The 22633-nt window shown below is 43.9% G+C and overlaps 1 protein-coding gene across 1 annotated transcript in view; it reads left to right on the top strand.

Moving 5' to 3' along the window:
- Positions 1 to 22633, top strand: part of LOC129099219 (plexin-A1-like) — a 207757-nt gene that overhangs the window by 112632 nt on the left and 72492 nt on the right. The window contains exon 11 of the mRNA XM_054608357.1: positions 14495 to 14695. Within this exon, the coding sequence (XP_054464332.1) occupies positions 14495 to 14695 (201 nt within the window). The remainder of the gene's footprint in view (positions 1 to 14494; positions 14696 to 22633) is intronic.

Here is a 22633-nt window from a genome sequence, read left to right as displayed (position 1 = left end):
AATAGAATCCTCAGATTGTGCAGTACTGACAGAGAAGGCTGAGGTGTGTGTGTGTGTGTGTGTGTGTGTGTGTGTGTGTGTGTGTGTGTGTGTGTGTGTGTGTGTGTGTGTGTGTGTGTGTGTGTGTGTGTGTGTGTGTGTGTGTGTGGCTGACATCCATCCTCATCTTGTTTGGAGAATCACACCAATTCAGCCTTTTTTGTTATTTCCAATTTTTCTTCTGATGTACCATATCTTTTTTGGTGCAGGCGTCGCCATGGTTACCAAGACCTTTTAAATGTCAGGGGGGTTTGCTGAATTGACACACACACACACACACACACACACACACACACACACACACACACACACACAAAAACACTAATACCAGTGGCATCATCACATCCTTACACAGACTATTGTTCTTAGCTTAGTGAGTAAGAGACAGCGACGGGCTCTTGTGACGGATGCATGAGTGTGTGTGTGTGTGTGTGTGTGTGTGTGTGTGTGTGTGTGTGTGTGTGTGTGTGTGTGTGTGTGTGTGATGTTACTCATTGCATAGGTAACATTGTGAAGCAATGCATATGCGCACTTGATCCAACAGCAGTAGTTTTTGTCATCACACATTTATCTCCTCATAGCCTTGGTTTTGTTCCAATTTGCCAGTTCGGAGCTCCTGCCGAAAGCAATATCGCCCATCTCCGCTGCCTGAAAAAGTTTCCCCCTGTGTCATTAGCAGTAGGTTGCCAGAGTGATTGAATTCACACTAGACTGGTTATCTTCCCAGAGGCATTTGTCATATTTCTTCACTTCATATCTGATACAAACCCTGTAGCATCTGTGAATCCGTGCCACATCACAAAAACACACTTTATTTTCTTCATCCTGTGTGTAAACTGAAAAACTGCTAATGTATGTTTGTTTTTTTCTTCCCCTTGAAGTGAATTTAATCCTTTGATGTCACTTCCTGGATATGTAAATATGTATATAAATCAGCTGTGTTGTGACAGCGGATAAACAGAGAGGCACATTAGGGGCGACCAGGCAGAAAATTGCCAGACTCTGAGAAACACTTGAGAAGGCCATGAACGGAAATGTGTATAAACACAAACAAAAGAGAGAAACAAACACCAGGACAAACAAACACGGAGACAAACAAATTTGCTCCGCTCCGACGAATCTCAGCATTTGGGCTGGTGGAGCCGACTGGGCCGACGCCGGGGCCCGCAGGTTGGTTCAAATGACTTCATCCAGATTCAGGGAAATTGGAAAAATAAGACAAATAATAAAAAGCAACAGAAATAGTAATAGAAAAAAAAAAGAGAGGTTTGTTTGCATTTATTTTCCTGTCTACAAGACCGCCTGCTCAATTCATTCACTGATTGCCATTCGCTCGCTTGTTAATTTAGTCGTTCATTCATTGTGCATGGTGGCGCTTTTCACTCAGGATATTTCATGTCCCACAAAATGAATTAATGCCCTACGTGACTGACACTCGAGAAACCAAAATGGCTGCCAAGTAGCAACCCCAGATGGGGGCTTTGACAGGAAGTGACTCATTTTTTCTTTCTTTTTGTGCATTCAAAATCGCTACAACTCCAGGCAACAACAGTTTTTTGTCATCAGTCATCACCTGAGCTGCTGGCTATTGATGATATCCTAATTTTGCCTTCCCATATTGTTGCCATAACTATGAGAAGCACAATTGAACTGCAGGTCTGTTTTGTCCTAACTTCTAATCGTTACAAAAGTTGAATTGCTTGCAGGTAGCTCAGCCATCTGAAGCTCAGCCTTACAGTCAATATTGTTTGTATTTGAAGAACCACGTAGTCAAGGTATAAAGCTGGATGAAAAGAAACACATCCCCCTCACTCATTTCACTCAGACTACTGAGTTTTCACAGTGGAAGACCTGATGGTGAGGAGCTCTGGAACACACAACACAGCGCTGTCTGGCACAGTTGTTTTAAACACAACACCTTGCAATTTCATCTGGCAAACCCACCCACGTGTCAGATTCGTGCAAACACACACGATTGGTAGATTACTTTGTAACACGAAAGACGTATTTCCACTGTGTCCTCGGTGTCCATTCTAGAGCGGTAGGTGTTTGTATTTATTTGTTCATGTTCTAGGAGAGTTTAGCTTCTAGCGGGTGTTTGTTTAGGTCCGATGTATTCATCAGGACCTGAGTGAAGTCACCCGGGTCCGTCTAAAGAAGTGCACGTTACGAGCCGGTGCTTGTTCTGCATCGGGCGTTCTGAAGCAGTTTATTTAACCATCGAGGCACTGACCTTTTCAATATGTGAGGCTGCAACTCATCAGCTCTGACTGCAGTGCAATCTGCTTTCTTTTTTTCCTCCACTGCCTTCCTTCTTTCCTTACCTCCTCTTCTCAGTCCTCCTCCCATTCCTTCCCCTTTTCCCCCATTCATCCCTTATCTCCTGTTCCTCCCCGTCCTCCTCTTTTCCACTCCCCCCTCTTCCCAGAAGCCTGACCTCCTTATGCTCAGTGAAATACAGTAGGGTCCATGATGCATTGCTGCCGCACTAGGGGATTGAACCGGTGGCTTTGCAGCCTAGCCTCGTTGATAATCATTAGCAGGCTGTGTTGGGCTCCGGATGAACAGAAGGTGAATATAGATATGCGGCGGATCAGTGTTAGCCTTTCGCGTTGCTAATTAGCGGATGAATCACCATGATGAGTGAGTTGCTTAGATAGTCATACCTTCCTGTCGAGTCACCGCGCTGCTGCGGGAGCGCACACATGCACGTGCTCCCGGAGTATCGCCGCTCAAAGCACGGCGAGCACCGTCGCCAGCCAGCCAGCCATCTCCTGTCTGATCTCTAACCCAATGGGCTCCCTCCTCTTGTTCGCCCACTCCCTCGTTCCTTCAACAAGTCAATTAGCAGCAGCCTGACAACCCTCTCTTTTTGTCTCTCAGCTAAGGGTGTCACAGTTACATCTGTCCTTCCGTTGCTGCCGGAGCACAGGCTGCTACGCCGCTCAGAGTTTCCCAGCTCCGAGGCTCCGGGGCTGGCACAGAGCAAGCTTCCCTTCTCCCTCTGGGCCTCTCTGGCTGTAAGGGGGGGGGGGGCTGCCGCCTGCCACCGATCAACACAGCTGTGTATGTGTACTTGTGTGTGCGCGCACGTGTGTGTTAATTATTCAAAGTGTATTAAAGCTTAAAGATGCATCTCCAGATGCCTCTCTGATCGCTGCCGTGTTTAATGGAGAGAGACAGATGAGATGAGGAGGGAGAGGTGGAGCATCCACAATAAAACACGAGGGGAGGAGTGTGGCAGTGGCCTAGTTGTTAAGAGGAGAAGCAAGCCTGCTAATACAGCCATGGGCCTCATTTATGAAACTACAGCATGTGCACACTGCACATAAAATAGGATAAAAATGAAGTCCGGGAAGAATAGAACAATTTCCATTATGCAGGTTTCTCTTTCACAATTTTTTAGCCGGGCTGTTATTTTGCGCAGGGTCTCACATCTGACCCTTTCAGTTCCACAGTTAGCATACATGGTTAATTAAAGGCATAGATATGTCAAATACACTGATGATACTTCTAACGATGCCTCTGAAAGTTGCGTTAGAATAACCTTAAAGTTTAATAGACAGAACGAGAACGGAAAAGATATCACAAGAGCCGTTTTCTCACTCCGGAGCAATGCCAGAGGTCGCCATACAATCCCTCTAATTAAGCTCGTCTCCTTTTAATTGTCTCGTTATTTTTAGAAACACAGCACATCGCACTCCGTATATGTGTGCATATGTCCAAATGGCCAATTATTTTTTTAGTTGGCATACTTAAATGAGGGGAAATATTTGAAAAATTGGGACAGCAGAGATGTTAGAAGATCAGGGGATATATGAGCAACGAGGAAGACAACTGAGAAGGAAAAGGGAGGGAGGAGCAAGCCGATAAGGATAAGAGAAAGACATCAGAGTTGCAGGGAGCGACATCACCAGAAGGAGAGGAGAGAGCGAGCGAACGGATGAAAGCGAGAGATGCTTAACCATTCAGGAGATGAAAGGATACTTGCGGGTCGTGACACCACCCGTGCCGCGTGACTCCTCAGCGTCTACTCAGCGATTCCATGTCATTTGGTTCATGCTCTATCTGCCCTACTTTTGGTCTTTGCTGGAAGCTCGGCAGCTGCTTAATTGCGTGGTGTGTTTGTCTTAGCGTTGCCGAACTTACTTTTGTCTGCAGAGCACAAATAGGAAATATTCAAATGTCACCGATGATTAAGTCACAGAGGATCGTGCGCCGCGTCTAATTCATATATCCGATTTCATATTTTTGTGCAACACACTGCTTCTGATGAACGTCTGAAAGTATGAAGTGAGAGCACTCTGTGACGACTTGCATCTCTGGTGTGTTCCTCAGTCCAAATTATGTGTTGTTTCTCGTCTGACCCCACTTCTCCCTCGCGCTAAAGGCTTAATAAACTTCACTCCACCGTTCACCCCCGAAGGCACATGAGTAATCATATGTGCGAAATTAGTTTTGAAAGAGTTTTGATGGTGCTCACTGTCTCCGTGGATACATTAAATGGCCATCAGACTGTTGAATGGTGCGCTGAGGCAGAGGGACCGGGGAATTAACTCGGGTTTCACTGCTCTTCACTCCATTGTTCTATGCTAACAGGCTAGATTAACCATAATATGCAAAGCAAAGGACGAGATCTGGTCATTTAATCCTAAATGCATTCATTAAAGACCAAATGTGTAGGAAAAAGGTGGGTGGGGTTGGTCACATTGCATGCACGGCAATCCACCAAGATATTACATGCAGTTCAATTAACCTGTAACATGCAGCTGCCTACTGCTCTGCCTGGTCTGTTAAGAATATATCAATACAACATTTCTGAAATAACCCATTCATATAAATTATGATATAGTCCTGCTGGTACAAGTTGCTTCTACCTGTATAGAAACACATGAATGCAGTTTTGTCAAATACATGCTTATTGGTATACAATTGGCTGTTGAAACATTGTAGCGTTGTTATGCATTATTCTGTTTCGTTTTAACCATGCGTATATAAGGCTGTATCTTGTTTGGCTTTTTTGATACTGTTGTCAAATTGACTGACTTGTCCAGGTTGAGTCATTTTTGAGTGCCTGATTCATACAATACGGGTAACAAAAGGCCGTATGACCATTGTTCTGCACATGACAAAAGCCTGTTTTGCCTCGTGAGTCTTTGTTCAAGTTCAGAAAGTGCAAGGTACCAGCAGCTGTTTCATAGATTCCCCGTATACGTCGCCAAAGTTCCTTTTTCTACAGTGTTCTTAGTTTGGCTTTGTGGTTTGAAAGTCGAGTAGCAGTGTGAATTCCTTTGACTTCCTGACAGTAGCGCTTCCCTTGAGATGCGATAAAAAGGTGATAAGTTGCTTTGATTAAAAATGATGAGGATAAAACAATCGAGTCTCACTGAAGTTTTTCAAAAGTAGGTAAAATTGTTCTTGTGACTTCCGGTTGGAGCTGTAATGATGTCAAGGCGTTGTTTATGCTCATGCATTTATTTAAGTGTCAGAATCTCAAGTTCATAACAGCGTGAACTATTTTTCTGTGTTTTATCTTTACCGCATCATCCGCCTCGCTCCGTATCCCCCGTAGTAACGGGCTGAGAGGAGTGGGTGGACAAAGGCTTCTAACGCAGTTCAAAGTGTCTTTTATTGAACAGAAGAGCTTCTAGTATGGTGCGATGGGGGGTTGTCTGCCCTCCTTCCACCTGAGACTACGACGGAGGAACTCGGGTCATTTGTGCAAAATAGATGAAACGTTCTCCGGTTGAAGTGGAACACAGGGGATGAGTCACAAATCCAGAATAAAAACATGAAACGGGTCTCGCGGAGAGAAGCGATCGCTTTCAAAAGTTTCTCCGACCCCAGTGAATTTGCATGCTAGATATCGCGACATCTTTTGTTGTAAAGTCGTCCGCCTTGTGTGTCACTTAAACTTTTCCAACCTAGGACCTTTGGGTCCAAGAAGCTCATTATTTTCTCCCAAGACTAATGGAAGGAAATAAGCCCAAATACATGGCAGATGATGGTGAAGTCAGTGCATTTATCATGGGCTTTTTTCTCTACTGACCTTGAAAGGTTGGCTGATTCTTAGGTGGGTCACAGAAATCTCTTATTATTCACTGGGTCATGGTCTAAACTGGGTTGTGAGCCTGTTTTTGGGTTCCCACATGACAACGAGCACCGTGTCATTTTTTTTCCACTCGCAAGATGAAACAAAATTCATCAAATTTTGATCCTGCGGGCTGAAAAAAACGAGAACACGGGGCTGAGGCCGTCCTGAAGAGCTTCTCGTTATCTGTACTGTATCTTCTGTGTCGCCCTCAGACATACATGCACTCACAAACAGATGTGTGTATTTTTAGAGGCTCCTATCGATCCACTAGCTGATGCTTATCGGCTACATCCTCCTCTTTGACCATCCAGCCCAGATAGCATCCAGATAGACACACAATCACACTTGGTCATCAGAGATACGGCACAGGGCATTGCTATTCTAATGGAGAGACGTGGGCTGAAGAGCTCCGTAAAGGCGAAGGAATAGGGGTCCTTTCCCAGTATAAATGGTAACTTTTCCGTTGCTTGATTGCTAACTAGACATACATGGCTCAAATAGATCTTTTAAAATGTATTATGATCTGCATTTTGGTGGCAGGTGGTTGGGTTTTGTCAAGCTCTGATCTTGGTCCTGGACCATCATATGGCCTTTTTCGGGCACATCTGGCAGCTGATTTCGCAGGAAAGTTACAACACCCACCAACACAGACGGACCATATTAGCAACTGGCTGCTGAACAAAGTGAAGTATTCAGCAGCTAAAGAGACAGACATGTCCCTCAGGAGGCGCCACAGAACACGCTAACCCAACAGTTCACCATCAACTTAACTGTTGATGAAATGTCATTCTCACAACTTGTTTTCATTGCTCCCATGTGGACAACTAAATGAAACAAACCTTGAAAGTCAACTTTGTGCAGCAGGATTCCTTTCACAGAGCTGCAAGGCCCTCATGACGCTTTAACACCAATGCCAAGTTCACACCACGCGACTTTCAAAGCCATCAGAGCGCTGGTCGGTTCACGCTAACACAACTTGCTGTCTGTTATACCGTGCTTGTTGTCGTGCTTGTTGACGTTGTCGTTCAAACTTTCTGAAACGTCAGCGTTTAATTGATAAATGATGTCTGGCAAAGACATAAAAAATCACAGAAATCTGACTCCAGATACCCTGACATTCAATCAATATCTGGACAAGAGAACTTTTTATTCAATTAGCCTTCATCATAGGGGCTGAAGAGGGCCGAGAGGTCCTACTAGACCAGTCTGTGAGCCGGACACAATCCACACATCAAACATTATCATTCTGCAGCAGCGAGGCCCACAAGAGTATCGTAGCACAACTCCTGCTGATGGATATCAGTGTCTGGCCTTCGTTTGACCTCTCCTCTTTAAGCTTTTTTATTTGTTTTCACATAAAGAGATCTGCAGCATTCAGTGCATATGGGCAGCCACAAGGGAGCGTGTCTTATTGTATAGCATGTGCTCGGGTATTGCAGATATAGCTGGAGTTCATGATGCACTGGTTGATAAAGCTCCCTCTGCTGTGACCCGTCTTGGGGTTTTTTTTCGCACAGGGGTTATACAAGACAGACATGGAGAGATAAAGAAAAGAGTTGCTAATGAGGAGGGAGAGAAATACTCTGAGAGGGAAAGATGTGGCTGAATGGGGAAGAAGATGTTTGAGGAGATCTATATAGATACAGTCTTATGACCTGTCTGTGTGTTGATGGATGGAGGGATCTACTGGGATTACTAGCATGACCCACTGCCAGTTATTGTGGTATTATCTGCTGTTTGTGTGTGTGTGTGTGTGTGTGTGTGTGTGTGTGTGTGTGTGTGTGTGTGTGTGTGTGTGTGTGTGTGTGTGTGTGTGTGTGTGTGTGTGTGTGTGTGTGTGTGTGTGTGTTTACTCTCTGTTAGATATATTCTCTAAGGGCATAACTATATTAGCGTCTAAAACCGAGACATTGCTTAACAGATGACTCTTCCTCTGTCTCTCCTGGGAGATGTGGTCATCATATCAGGTCCTTTTCTTTCTTCCTCTGACTGTGTGTGTGTGTGTGTGTGTGTGTGTGTGTGTGTGTGTGTGTGTGTGTGTGTGTGTGTGTGTGTGTGTGTGTGTGTGTGTGTGTAACAGCGCTGGTCGATGGGGTCTCGCCCCCTCCGTTCTGAAATGGTTCATTGGACTGTAACGCTAATCCGTGGGGACCCTCTACAATGTGGTGACCCCCCCCCCCCCCCCAACACTCACACACATAGACAAACACACATGGACTCCCTCATCCATCATACTCGGGTCTGTCAGCGCCTCAGTGAGGTGGCCTCATGGGTGACGGCCAGCAGCCAATCGGGGCCCTTGCCTCATCTCTGACATCACCGTAGTTGCGATGTCTCCATCCTGATGGAAAGTAATTAGAAGTGAGGGAGAGGAAAGTAAACGGATGGTATGATGTCAGAGGTACTCATAAATTCTTTTCATCTCTAACGTTCATGGTAGTTTTTTTTTGCCTTTCATAAACAGTGTTGCCAAAGCAGCAGTATAATCAAAGTTAGAAAACTACACTCCCATCTCAACATCTCTTCCTACGAGCCTACCATTTGTCCATCTAACATCGTTTCCCAGCAGCCGACGAAGAGCGCAGAAATTGTGAGGAAAAGCAGGCTGTGGAGGAGAGGAAAAGTGAATATGAAAATGCAGTCGAGCGTTCCAGCCAGCGGGAGTTCACGGCTGCGGGCATCATCCCAGTTAAATAAACAGCAGAGCAGGTAGAGGGGCAGAGGGTGGGAGGGAGGGAGGATCGGATGAAAGAGGGGAGGGAAGTGTGGAGAGAGAGCTGAAGGACGGATGAGAGAGGTGCGGTATCTGTGGTCGAGTTGTAGGAAATGAACATAACCCTGGATACAACTGGTCCATCTGAAGCCTTTAGCTTTCATTATATAGCAGTTTATTTTTTGACATCACCCGAAGGCAACAAGATCCAACATCCGTGAGTCTCAATATCCCAAACCCTGCACTACTGTAAGGTAATGAAAAACTACATGTTGCACTTGCTTTATACCTAACTGCTACTAGAGGTGAAAATTGCATCACTTTTCAAATGTCAGAAACACTCCCTATTTACTGTTTAGGTCACTACATTGACTGTTCAAACGAGTGTAGATTCATGCAGTATAGCCCCCTCAAAAATTCTACAATGGCAAAAAAAAGTAGGAAAGAGAGTTGAAGTCGTCACATAAAGCAAATCAAAGTGTTTTTGTAAAGCTCACACCTTTTCCTCTTGGTATTCACCAAATTGGCTTGTCGCTGACGCCAGGTTGGTATGCAGGGTGCCGTTAAACAAGCAATAACTGTCTCGCAGCTAAATGAAATGAATGATGCGTTATTGATATGTTTTCATAGCCCAATATGTACCTTTCATACTGGTTTAAGTAAACAATTTGATATTATTTCGCAGTTTTGTGACAAAGGAATTAAAGGCCTGTCCAACATTTACGCTGGTTGAGTTCAGTGTTTGAAAAGCCTGCGCTATTAATTTAGGTTTTACGGTACGTTGTGAACCCTGGAACAGTTGCACCACCGTCTACCACCGTTTTTCAGTTGAGTACCTCCAATATTTCCGCTGAATAGCACATGCTAAAGGCCTTTATTCACCGCAGACAGTTTCTAAGAGGGCAGATGAAGTGAATGCTGTTAACAATGGCTCCGTCCCATTTAACTGTTACAATAAGCCATGCTCGTCAGCCTGCATGTCCAATAACTGGACCCTGGAACTGATGTGTCATTGTTGTTATTGATTACAGTGTAACCTGGGCCTAATGTGGGTCAGAGATGCCCAACAACATCCCACTCGAGATCTCAGTGTGGATATTGGCATTTTCAATCATCCAATGTGATCAAACTACGATCACAAATCATAATAACATGCATATAGTGTACTTTTTTCCCCCCAGTTTTCTCGTTCAAAATGGCCACCATATAAATAAACACATTGGGAATATTTCATTGAGCTCCAAAAGAAATAGTAGCCTAGGGGCTATGACACTGATCTGGACATTTTACGATGGTAGGTTGGTAGACGGACACATTTTTTTTTATCTTACCTTCCCACCTTTGATCACAGTGTCTGTGTATTTGGCCCCAAGGCTACTGTAAAACATTCCACAGGGTAAGACTGCTCTACCTCACTGCACAGAGCCAGAGGGCAAGATTTAGCTTTCGCGAGGTGTATGCGTAGCAGCCGGTGTGTGAGGATAAAAGCCCATGTGTTTGGTTTGTGTGTGCATGTGATGTGCATTTCAGAGCTTAGATGTAACAGTTTTTGTTTGTGTGTCTTTATTACTCGTCTGGGAAATATTTAGGATATATATATATATATATATATATATATATATATATATATATATATATATGACTCCCATGCTGCAGAGCTCCATCCCTGCCTCACTCTGTTGGTAACTTGACCTCCTTGACTCTCATCCCCCACTTTAATAAACGAGTGTATGGCTCCCAAGACCTCGCCTTATCTCCTCCCCTCCTTCCCTACTCGCTTCACCTCCCCTCACCCTTTTCTTTTAACCGTGTTTATCTCTGTTCATCCATGACTTTCACCACAGTAAATTCACATGTCAACGAGGCATTTGTGTAGATGGTGTGTTGGCAGCTGGGAAACGTTCCAGCGGTAAGAACTGGTTAACTCTGATCCCCTGGATAAAATATAGGTAAAAAAAAAAAACAAAACAACAAGGCGACGATGAGAAAGGAAGCGATAAAGAGAATGTTAAAAAAGATCAAGCGCGAGTGAGAGCAAGAAAGAAAAAGGAGATGAGCGCAAGCGAGGGATTAGAGGAATCCCCCAGGTAAAAGAGATTGTTGTGTCTCATTGTGTAGAACTGCGCCGCTATCTGATGCAGACTCAGCTCTGACACCTGTCACCACTCCTAATGAAACAGCTCCCACAATCCTCTACTCCCGCGCCTTTTGTTCACTCCCTACCTCCCTCCGCGTGCATGCGTGTGTGTCCCACTCTTTTCCCTTCATGTGTTTGCGTGAGTCTTTGTACTATATATATATATATATATATATATATATAGCCCAGATGTGGGGAATGCCTTTGTATGTGCGTTCTTTCGTGTTGTGCCTGTTATCGTGTTCCTCAGAGGAATGTGACGCTGGGCTTTTTATCCTGACTCTGATGCATCAGTAATAAGGAACAGACCTTAGGAGAGAGACATGAAGAGAGTTATGGCGAGTGTGTGTGGTTAAAGCAACAGGGAACAGAATGTGCAGCAGAGATACACATAAATGAAGTGGTGTCAGTGTGTGTGTGTGTGTGTGTGTGTGTGTGTGTGTGTGTGTGTGTGTGTGTGTGTGTGTGTGTGTGTGTGTGTGTGTGTGTGTGTGTGTGTGTGTGTGTGTGTGTGAGCCAGACAGGACCTCCATAACCCAATTGGAGCAGAGGCTTGAACCCAGTCCCTCCAACATTAAGGACGACTAGCTACTACCAGACGAGAAACTCCACCATCGAGTATCTCGCATACACACACACACACACGCTTTCCTTTCTTTTCCATTCTGGGCTTCTTTAGTCCTGTTTTCCATTTTATTAGAGGCTAGAAGCAGTTCATTAGCGGCCTGTCGCCATCTGTGAATACTTTAAACTTTAACTGTCAGCCTCACTAATTGACAATCTGCTTCACTGGGCTCGCTGGCATTGATTTGATCTCTTCTCTGTCTCTCTTCTCCTCAGTTCTTCACTTCTCCTCCTCCTCCTCCTCCTCTTACTCAGCCATATTCGCATCATGTAAAAATATGAGCTGCCAACTGGGGAAAAACCTGTTCATTCCGCCCTCCTACTGATCATTACAAGGAGCAGCTTTCACATTACCCAACAGTGGTCATAAAGTGGACTGAGCAGACATCTACTTCTAATTAAAAAAAAAAGCCAATCAATAATTGTTGTATTTAGTTTAGATAGATTTTTAAAGGTGCATTGATATTTTCTACACATTGTTTTTGGCCACTTGGGGACAGCAGAACAAATCAAAGTTGTTGACATATTATCACCTAATTATACCCTAACAGCTTTTTGCTGAAAGGGTCAAACTGTTGCAGCTAGAGATGAGGTTAAAGAGGTGGAGTCTGTGGGTCTGGAAACCAAAACCATAAGCTAAAAGATATCAAAATATCTCTACTGCATTAATTGGGTCATTTGACCAAGTGCTGCTTTGAAATTGCTATTAAGTATTAAGTATTAATATAGCAGCAAACACTAATTTCCATTTATAAGTGTGTTTACATAACTGGACCGGCCGTGTGTGCATTTAAGTGAATGTGAGTCTGTTGTGCCAAACTGGCTAGCTAATGACAGCCGCTTTGTTAGCGCTGATAACGCCGCCGTCGCAAAAGCGCTGCACCAACACTTACCCCTCTGGTATACACTGTTTGATTTGTCAGCACTGTTGCCGTTGTTTGCACTGTTTGCACTGTTAGCACGGTTAGCACGGTTAGCTTCTAGCCACGGGCTCTGCCTTCTCCATGTTGAGAACCATGTGGATTCAATAGATATGCTCTGACCTCTGTATTGAGCACCTTTAAGTGAAGCTATTAATGGCAAAACGTTATCAGATAGAGGCCTTTGAACAACTCATTATGAAATGACTTCCCCACGTTATGCCTTCTTAGTATGCACTGCAAATATCTTGAATTATAGATGGAAAAAGCACTGTTTAAAATGCTCCCAGTGTCATACAATCTCAAAATATTCACATCTTTGAATTTTCCACCTCTCACCTCCCCGTATGGCGTCAGTGCTGTCTGGCTGTGGCGGTCTGCTGTGTGCTGTAGTCATGAAGGAGAGCAGAGTTGTCTCTTGGTGCCATTATGTCCAAAACCCTTCTCTCTCTCGCTCCCCTCCACATCTTCTCTGCCGTTCCCAGGCCCAATCTGCAAGTCATTACGGATGCTCCATTAGACAGCACCTCTGCACAGAGCGGACCCATATTGAGATCACCCTGCAGATCATGAGGCTGCTGCTGCGGCTCGACTTTAGGTGTTCACTCCTGATTAAATACTATGCAGTACCCACTGATTTATCATTGCAGATATAAACGTTTGCTATCCTAATAGGAAAATTATAGTTCGCCTAATGGTGCTTAAAGTGGAATACGACTTCATTTATAAATTCTAGTTCGGTATGTGTGTGGCCTGATTGTTTAGAGCATCTCCGGAGGAATACCAAACACACATTAGTGGATATGACTTGTTAAGTGGTAATTACAGCCTTTATGATATTGCAAAGGCTCTTCTGATCCACTTACACTGTAGAAAATATCTTAACTAGTCAACGGCTTTTAGTCAGACGTAATATAAATTAACAAACAATAACTTGTGCAACGTCGAACAATGAATAAAAGGCAAATTACTGCCATTTAATATCAGCGTTTGTTCCTTTAATGAGTGGAAGTTTACGCCACTGTTTTACTCGCTTTGTTTAAGAGAAAAAAGATGCTAAAGCTTCATATGGTTGGATAGTTGTGATACATTAATCCAAGTAAATTCAACATACAGAGATAGATACTGTCATTGCCACACGCAAACATGTTCAAAATAAATCAAGGTTATTGAACCAGTTGAAAATTGAAATAGAATTTAATCCCAGAGCATGAGCAGCGATGTAGCATGGATTCCAGCTGACAGCTGCGTGTTGTCTTTTGATTTACTTCGGACTGGTGAAACGCTCTGATTTCAATTTCGTTCCTTCAATTAATATGGTGCGAAGCTACCCTTTCTAGTCAAATTTGTATTGATTGGAGAGCAGCAGGAAACGTCTGAACGGAAGCGCTGACCCCTCACTCATCTCCCTCTCTAATCCGTCAGACTGTAGCTGTTTCACAGTGCGGCGTAGTAAGAATTAACACCGTCCGTGTTCCTCAGAGACGCTGCCTCAGGCTCTCATTTTTGTCCACGCTGAAGGAATTACAATATCCTTTACTGCATTCATTTAGGCTACGACAAAAAAAACAACTAATTTCCATAACAGCCTCATTAATACTGGGAAGGGTTTTATTCCAAAATGGTGTGTACTCGTTTTTGACAAGTAACAACGGCATTCAATATTCAGTGGTTCATAAAACGGACAGGAGTTGATCCTCAAGAGTGTTGATAATTTATAAGTGGCGGTTTTAGGCTGCCTTCAATCATCAAACATATTCCTCCACGAGAACAAAAGGAAGCTGGAATGCATCTAGAAGTGTGCACATGAGGGAGTTCCGCAACTCCTGCCTAATACGCAACAAGTTTCTTGGAAATTTGAATAAATAGCCATTCTCTCCACTCAGATCTGCATCTCACTTCGATTTTTCCTCCCTCTTTTCCCAGTCATGTCTCAATTTCTGTATTCATATGTTTCTCATCTCTAGGAGTGCCCTCAGATCCTGCCCTCCACCCAGATCTATATGCCCGCTGGAGTCATGAGACCGATCACGCTGCTGGCCCAGAACCTGCCCCAGCCGCAATCCGGACAGAGGAACTACGAGTGCATCTTCCACATCCAGGGCAACACGCACAGCGTCCCGGCTCTGAGGTTCAACAGCACCAGCATACAGTGTCAGAAGACAACGGTGAGGTTTAAAACAGCACTTCATAGATGCGAGTTTAGGTGCTGGCCGAGGGGCTTGCTAACGACGTCTCAGCTAATCCTCATCAAATGTCTCTCTGCTCAGATCTTTTTAATCTGTGAGCAGCAGCTCCATTCAGGACAGTTTACCGGTTCAACCATTCGTAGGTTAGCTGCAGCGCGAGACAGAGAGACGGGCAGTGATGGACTGGTGAAAGATTTGAAACTGAGGCGCATGGCCACAGGGAGCGATTGTCGCCAAGCCACTCTCTCTTCACCCCTGCCTCTTAGCCCTCCGTCAAGCTGTCACCGCTAATGGGGAGCGGCCATTTCAGCAATGCTAATTTCTTCAGCTCCAATCATGGCGTGAGGAAGAGGGGAGGCACTTTAACGACGGCAATTATGACTTACTTAACGAGACGTATGATTAACAGGCGAGGCGCACACCGCAGCGCTCGCTCATGGTGTTGGGTCGGAAGGCGATGGCAGTGTGTTGCAATGTGCCGCCGCCTGTCACGCACTTGTGTGGGGCCTCCGGGTCCTTCAGCTGGCTTCCCGCGTCGCCAACGCCACCGCTGCCGGACTCGGGACACATCGATGATTCGCTGTTTTTGAACTCTACCCAGTCAAAGGGAAAGAAGGAGTCGCTCCAGATGTCGGATGGTGACACGCGTAGTAGTTATTATGAAAGCTGATTTGCCAGATCGTAATGATGGCTCCAACAGCTCTTTTGTGTTTTTGGAAAGGTAATTAGTGCATATTTAGTCACTTGTCTTTCTGTAATGGCTCAATGAAAGTGTTCTTTTTAGATTTTTTTGGCTTTTTGGGTTGCTATCCTGGGTTTTTGTCAGATATGTCCTCAGAGACCTGACTACTTGAAAGCTTATTGAATACAGTGTGAGGAAAAAAACATAATTGCTGCACAGCGAGTTGGACACACAATTCTTTTGTTGAAGCAGTTCTGGCTTTATTGAGTTTCTCCATTTACCTTCATCTTGGTGAGATGCTTTTTAAGAATAAGTCCTAACTTCCATCACTGACATTACAACAACAGTGCTTCTAAAAAAATTGTTACGTAGATAAACCACTTATTGCTTGAATTTAAGCCCTGAAAGTCTCCCACACCACCAAACACCAGCACTGTCTCCAGGAAATAGCCAAGTGCAGTTGCCGTCCCCAGTGTTTGATACAATCCCATACATTCATTACCACTCCAGTACTACTGCTGAGAGTTGCTGATGCTGTAGGACTGAGACCTTCTGCAAATCACTGGCAAACTGAATCCATACACACATATGCACATCCGTTCATTTCTCCATTCCCCAGTCGACTTTAATGTTTTGTAGAAACCCCAGTGTTGTCTCTGCAGGAAGCAGGAAAAAACAGTAAATAAACTGGCCTCAACAACAACTTTGGAGCGGCTTATGAAGCTAGACATAGGGGGGGCGGAAGTTTGTGTGCCTGAGCAGATCCATGCAGTGTTGAGAACGAGTGAGCCTCCCGTCCCTCCAACCCCCCGCCTCTCCCCTCGTCAGGTGGGACTGTGATAGGATCCAATTAAGGGAGCTGTAGATAAAATGATGATGAATTGCAGCGCTGTGGTAGACTGACGGACACACACACACACACACACACACACACACACACACACACACACACACACACACACACACACACACACACACACACACACACACACACACACACACATGCCTGGCAACCCACTAAAACGGAAAAGAAGGAAGCAAAAAAGACAAAGAAAGAGAGAGAGCCCAAGAGGGGGTGAGGGAATTAGGAGCAGACAATAAAACAAAGGGTGTGATGGAGGAAGTAGAAAGAGGGAAGAGAGAATGGGAAGAATGAAGAGAGACAGAGGGGAGGAAGGAAAGGCTAAGCTCAGCAGGCAGACTTGGGGAAACAAACAAACGAGGGAGAAACGGAGGGAGAGAGACCGTGGAATATAAAAGATGTGCATGTTTGAGAAAGTGATGCTGAAAGAAAAGAAAATCATGATCCGAGCAAAAGTGAAACTGCTGAGATTAACTAGAACCGCAGAGGGCGAAAGGACAGTTGGGGACAATTTTATAGATATCCCTATTTGGTTGCCAAATGCAGAAGTTAGCAACAATGCACCCACTTTTCCACCCAACAACTACTGTTCAAGATGGCACTTAAAAAACCATGCCAGTGCTTCTTAATGATGGAGCCCATGTTTGACAACACAGCTAAAAACAGAGTTTGAATTTTGCCAGTGTGACATTATTGTCGCACGGTAATGCTGTTTGAGTGCAAATCGATCAGAAAAATCTACATTGCATGACCTACTCAGCTTTGACAAAAGATGAATGCTGACTCGATATTCACTGTGATGGATTAAGTTTCAAGTTGGCTGTGTGAATTTTAAACTGACAGAAAAGATGAACTCACTAGCTTTACTCATTAAAGGTGCAATGTGGAATATTTCTAGGAAAGGTTACTCCTCATATTTTGTGCATTTCCCTGCAAAAGCCTGAATCACGTGTCAATTTTTGCTCGTAATATGCATACAGGCTTTTCAAAATAAAGTTTTAGGCAAGAAAACAACTTAGTTGGGTTGAGGAATAGATCATCGTTTGGGTTAAAATGAATACAGAAGTGCTTTTTTTCCCTTTATGGGTAACTAGGTTCTTATCAGTAATGATAAGTGTGTTTACAGGAAAACGAAAGAGTTATCACAGAGGATTAACACACAGAAGATCCGCCTATGATTGAGAGCCTGCGTACTTGCTACCATTGTATTCAGTATTCTCAGTAGGGATGTGTGTGTATATGTATCACAGCTGGCTGTGACTGGGACAGTAGGGTGTAATAAATCACAGGGAAAATTAGCCAGCAGTAGATGTACACTCATCCATTCCATCTTACTGTCTCTTTGTGCATTATTTAGCCCCTCGACAAACACTCAAACATTGAACTTGCACACTCAAATACACCAGGGACCCACAGTATGCATGGGCACACACTGGGATGTTCAGGGGAGAACACACGCCGGCGCGCACACGCTGATAGGATGCCTGCAAGCTGAATGGCTACCTGCTAGTTCGTACACGCACACACACACACACACACACATCCTCCCCAGGGGTTTGGAAGCCCAAAGTGAAGCAGGCATATGGAGATTCTCCACATGATCTTCTTCCTAATCATGTGGAGCAGACGGAGACTGTAGCATCAGCAACAACCAGCAACCTGCTTTACATGATTTATTACACTGACACACGTAGGCTATCAAGCACTGTGTGTGTGTGTGTGTGTGTGTGTGTGTGTGTGTGTGTGTGTGTGTGTGTGTGTGTGTGTGTGTGTGTGTGTGTGTGTGTGTGTGTGTGTCTGCGGGTATGAAGTTCCCACTGTAAGTCCGTGATTCTGGCAATGGTGTTAGCAGCAGAGTACATTGTGGGAGGATGGCACAGTGTGTGTTTGTGTGTTCACAGTCCACAAAGTGGTCCAGACTTCGGTAAAGTCTAGACTTTTCCTAAACTTCACAAATATTATAACACTAATACCATGTGACACATGTACAGTACACACAAGTTATTCTGCTCCTCTGCCCCCTACAGGAGACGTTCATACACCATGAATGTCTCTATGACGTCCATTTCTACAATGCATTACTTAGAATACATTAGAATCTGATAGCACTCAATAATTATATTTATAGGCACTCTTAACGATCCATTATGCTCTATAGCAATAATCTTAACACATTATAAAAGTATTTTAAAATGACTTGTGGGTTAAGTATCATGAGACTTTATAAATGCTCACTTACAATTTCTTTACAGTATCATACATATGAAAGCAGTGAGTTTCAGTGAGTGATAAATAATTAGATAGATTTATGATACTTGAACTTGTAAGTCAATATAAATTGCTTTATTAAGTGTTATAGTTATTTTTATGAAGCATTATTGGATACTTATGAGTGCTTAGAACTATTATTACACAGTGCTATAAGCAGATAATTCTAACAAATTTTAAGTATACTTTTATTGCATTATAGACATGGGCGTCATAGAGGCACAGGACTTAGTGAACGTGAAGGAAAGATTGAGGTTATGATTAATTATTGAAAACATCAATGCGTTCCGCATGCTTCCAGTCAGCGTAGACTTATATGAACATTTAAATGAGACAACAAGCTTTCTCTAACCTTACCCAAGCACTTTGATTTGCCTGACATAACAGTTATACAAATAAAATATGTCGGCAGTGAACACTTTGCAGATGTGTTCAATCCAAAGGTCTCCTGGCGATGTTGGTATAAAAATGCAATCAGGGCAGAAAACGTTTCCTACAAACTGCATTAGTAATGTTAATCAGTGGCACACACACACTCATGCACAACGTATCTACCTCACTTGCATGCACATGCTCTATCATGATCCTAATGCAGTAAATCAGTAAGGACATATAACAGCAAAAAGCACATACATCGAGAGAGAGAGAGATAAACGACGAAAACGACTGAAACAAAGTGATAAGAAAAGTGACAGGTGAGGCTGGAAGGGTTAACATATTGTTAGGCCTTAGGCAAATTTTGCACAAAGTCCACCTGGACTCAAGGATGAACAGATTAGCATTTGGTAGTCACAGGTCAGTGTGACCTAAAAAGGATTTTATTTGCTATTTATGATTAGTGCACACAAATGTTTAATAGGATTAAATGATGAAGTGATGACATTTGGTAAGACATGGATGTAAACCACAACATGGCTGTTAGCTGAGGAAATCAACAGCAGGGCAGTAATTCTATTTAAGTTAGTTAAACAGTATATTTTTTATATAGTTCCAAAACAAATTGTCTATAAAAACATGCAAAATAGGTTGAACTGAATGGAATTGAAATGAACTGCAATGGGGAACTTGTGTGTGTGTGTGTGTGTTCGCAGTGTATTTTTAACACACACTCAGGTATCCTTCAACATGACTAATTACACACGGATGACCTGCACACACATATGCGTGCCCTCGTTTTTTTTTCTTTTTCTACCTTCTCCCCCTCCTCACCAGCCAGCTGCTCTGTTTTGTTAACATCGGCAGTTTTCAGTCCGTCAGACGCTCTCTCACACACACACGCACACGCACACACACACACAAATGCGCGGGCCATATCTATTCATACAATCCGTGGGGACACGCAATCCGTGGAGGCGATTCATGTAGCGAGAGAATAAACGAGTGCGGGAGCAGATAACGAATGAACCCGAGCCAGGCCGGTGTGTTACTGTAATGAGGCCAGGGACGGCTTTGTGCTCACCTTGTAGTTTTTACACCTCCTCCCCTCCCTCTCCCTTTTTTCTCCTTGTGTCACCTCGCCTCCCTCTCTCCCTCTCTCCCTTTGTCCCCCCTCGCGGTGCCCCTCCTCGTCCCTGTACCTTTCCTCCCTCATCTCCTCCTTGTTTTAGCTCTTCTTCCTCCCCCTGTGCTCTACTCTCTTTCTCTCCCTCTTTCTGTCTACCCTCTTTACCTCTCGTTGCCTCTCTTCCTTTCCTTAACTCCCCTCCTCTCACTTCTCCCTTCTCTGCTCTCCAGCTGTCCTCCACTTGCGTCCACCCAACTTTTCCCTACCGTATCCTCCCCTTTTACCTCCTACCCTTCCCTCTACCTAACTTCCTCTTCTCCTCTCCTCTCCTCTCTTTTCCCTAGGGGGGGGGCTACACTATGAGTTGGCTCAGGTAGATTAATTACATGCAGTGACATGGAGGAGCTGGCCAAAGGCTTCAGTAATGAGTCTGATTACTCATCTCCAGCAGCTCTGGGCGCTCAGGGGAGGGACGTCAGGACGGCAGGCCAGCAGAGGGGCCACTCGGCAGGGGGAGAGCAACTTTTACCCACAGGGCTCCACCAGTACGGAGGTGCCACTACTTTAAGTTTAGAGCTCCGCCAAGAGTCAGTGACATGCAGATAGTCTATAGCTGTTTGATAAGTTACTTTAAAAAAAAGAAATAAGAAACTGTATTGGTCTTAATACAGTTAAGACCAATACAGTTTTTGACAGACATATATATATATGTGACAAATACCTTGTCACATATATATGTTCATAGCTGTTATTAATTAAGGTGTGGGTCTAAAATCTGAACATCTTCACCAGTAGGAATGGCTACGGAAGAAATCTACACGGTGGCCAAAGAGAAACCCCAGAGTGGGAAGGCTGGGAGACAAAAGCAAACATAATTAGATGCAGGAAATGTGGGAAAACATGAGCATGGACAATAAATCACACAAACAAAAGAAAGCAACAGTTCCTCATTAATCCAAGAAAGATGAGTCAAAGAAACAGTGAGGTGAAACTGGAATGGATTTCTAGAATGTGTGTGTGTGTGTATGTGGGGGGGGGGGGGGTCAGACATTTGACACCATCTTCGGAAACAAATGCTCATAAGTTACAGTTAGATAACATGTCAGTGTATTGGTTGAACCCTTTGGAGCTCCAGGGATAAAGGAAGAACAGTACATCATAATCTTACTCACTTTAACACACTGGGTCAGAGAAATTCTAGAAGTAAAATGTTAAGGAAGAGCAGTATGTGTAATAAATCAGCTTTTCAGTTTCCTGTGGAGGTTTATGTTTTGAAACAAGTTTTTTAATGTTTATGTCTTTTAGCAATCAGTTTACTGTATTACATGCATTCAAACACTTATGTTTTAGCATAGCCACGATTCTATTCAAAGTGTCTCAGTCTGAGTTACTAGATATTCAAACACATATCCTTCAAAAAGTTGCCATTTGGTAAAGACAGCTTCAAGTAGAGGTGATTGCTTTATCGCTGTTCCATAATTAGATTACGTTTCATTCCACACTTCATGTTTTCAAAAGGTGACTGTCTAACTGAGACTGAAATTCAGAGCTTCTTTCCAAATCTAGACTTCTTTCCATCAAAAAAACTGCAAGCATACTTCCATTGAGAAGATGCATTGTCCGGGTTACCTGAACCCCATAGTCCTGGCAAAGCGACGTCAGGTGCCACACGTACTTCCAAACCTCATTAGAGAGGAATTTCAAATTTCAGAGGTCAGAGTAGAGTAATAACTGGTGACTGACAAGACCAGTGTGATACATTATTAAAGTGTCGGCTTGAAGAGACGCTCAACTTAATACTTTTTAGATGAGGTTTTAGCCACGCTAGAGACATGTGCAGGCGGGCCACATTAAAGTATACCAATGATTGTTGGATGCGTCGAAATGCAGGGAATTTTCTACGGACATTCCTGATCCACCAAACGGTGAAGCCAGTGGACTCTGGTGACCCCTTGACTTTTCCTCAAGCGCCACCATGAGGTTGACATATCTGGTTTTGAGAGAAATGTCTTGACTACTATTGAACTTATTGCTATGAAATGCGGTGCACTCTTACACTTCCCCGTTAGGATAAATTGTAATAACTTTTTCCAGACTTTTAATCAAGCACTATCATCAGGTTAAAATTGTCCTGAAAAACCAATTTCATTCCCATTAGCCTCAACTGTACCTGGCGTTGCGTGCTAATTGGCAAATGTTAGCCTGCTAACACACAGAGAAGACACTCAACAGTGTAAAAATTGTCATTGTGAGCATGTTAGTTTTGCAGTAGACTATTTGTTTTATAATGACTAAAGCAACAAGATCAAATTTGGATCTTATAGAAAAAGTTTACACACACGTCACAGCTCCGTTAAGCCAAAGTGTAGCTCTAAAGCAGCACTTGTCTTCCCTCCTGAAGTTCTTTCTCCTTGTGTTCTCCTTATTTTCAGTGTTAACCAGCCCAAAACTTGTCTTTTACTCCAAAGTGTCCCCAGGAAGAGAGTCAGTGGGCGACTGCTCAGTGTGACTGGGCAGCGCGGTGTCACAGTGTGGTTTGGGTCGGCGCTTCAAACCATGTGACAGCATGAATAAAGCATGATGCGGCGAGCAGCAGGGTGG

Source organism: Anoplopoma fimbria, chromosome 12 (assembly GCF_027596085.1).
Source record: "Anoplopoma fimbria isolate UVic2021 breed Golden Eagle Sablefish chromosome 12, Afim_UVic_2022, whole genome shotgun sequence".
Taxonomy (NCBI): Eukaryota; Metazoa; Chordata; class Actinopteri; order Perciformes; family Anoplopomatidae; genus Anoplopoma; species Anoplopoma fimbria.
The sequence above is the reverse complement of the archived record's forward strand: the minus strand, read 5'-3'. Positions and strand labels throughout refer to the sequence as shown.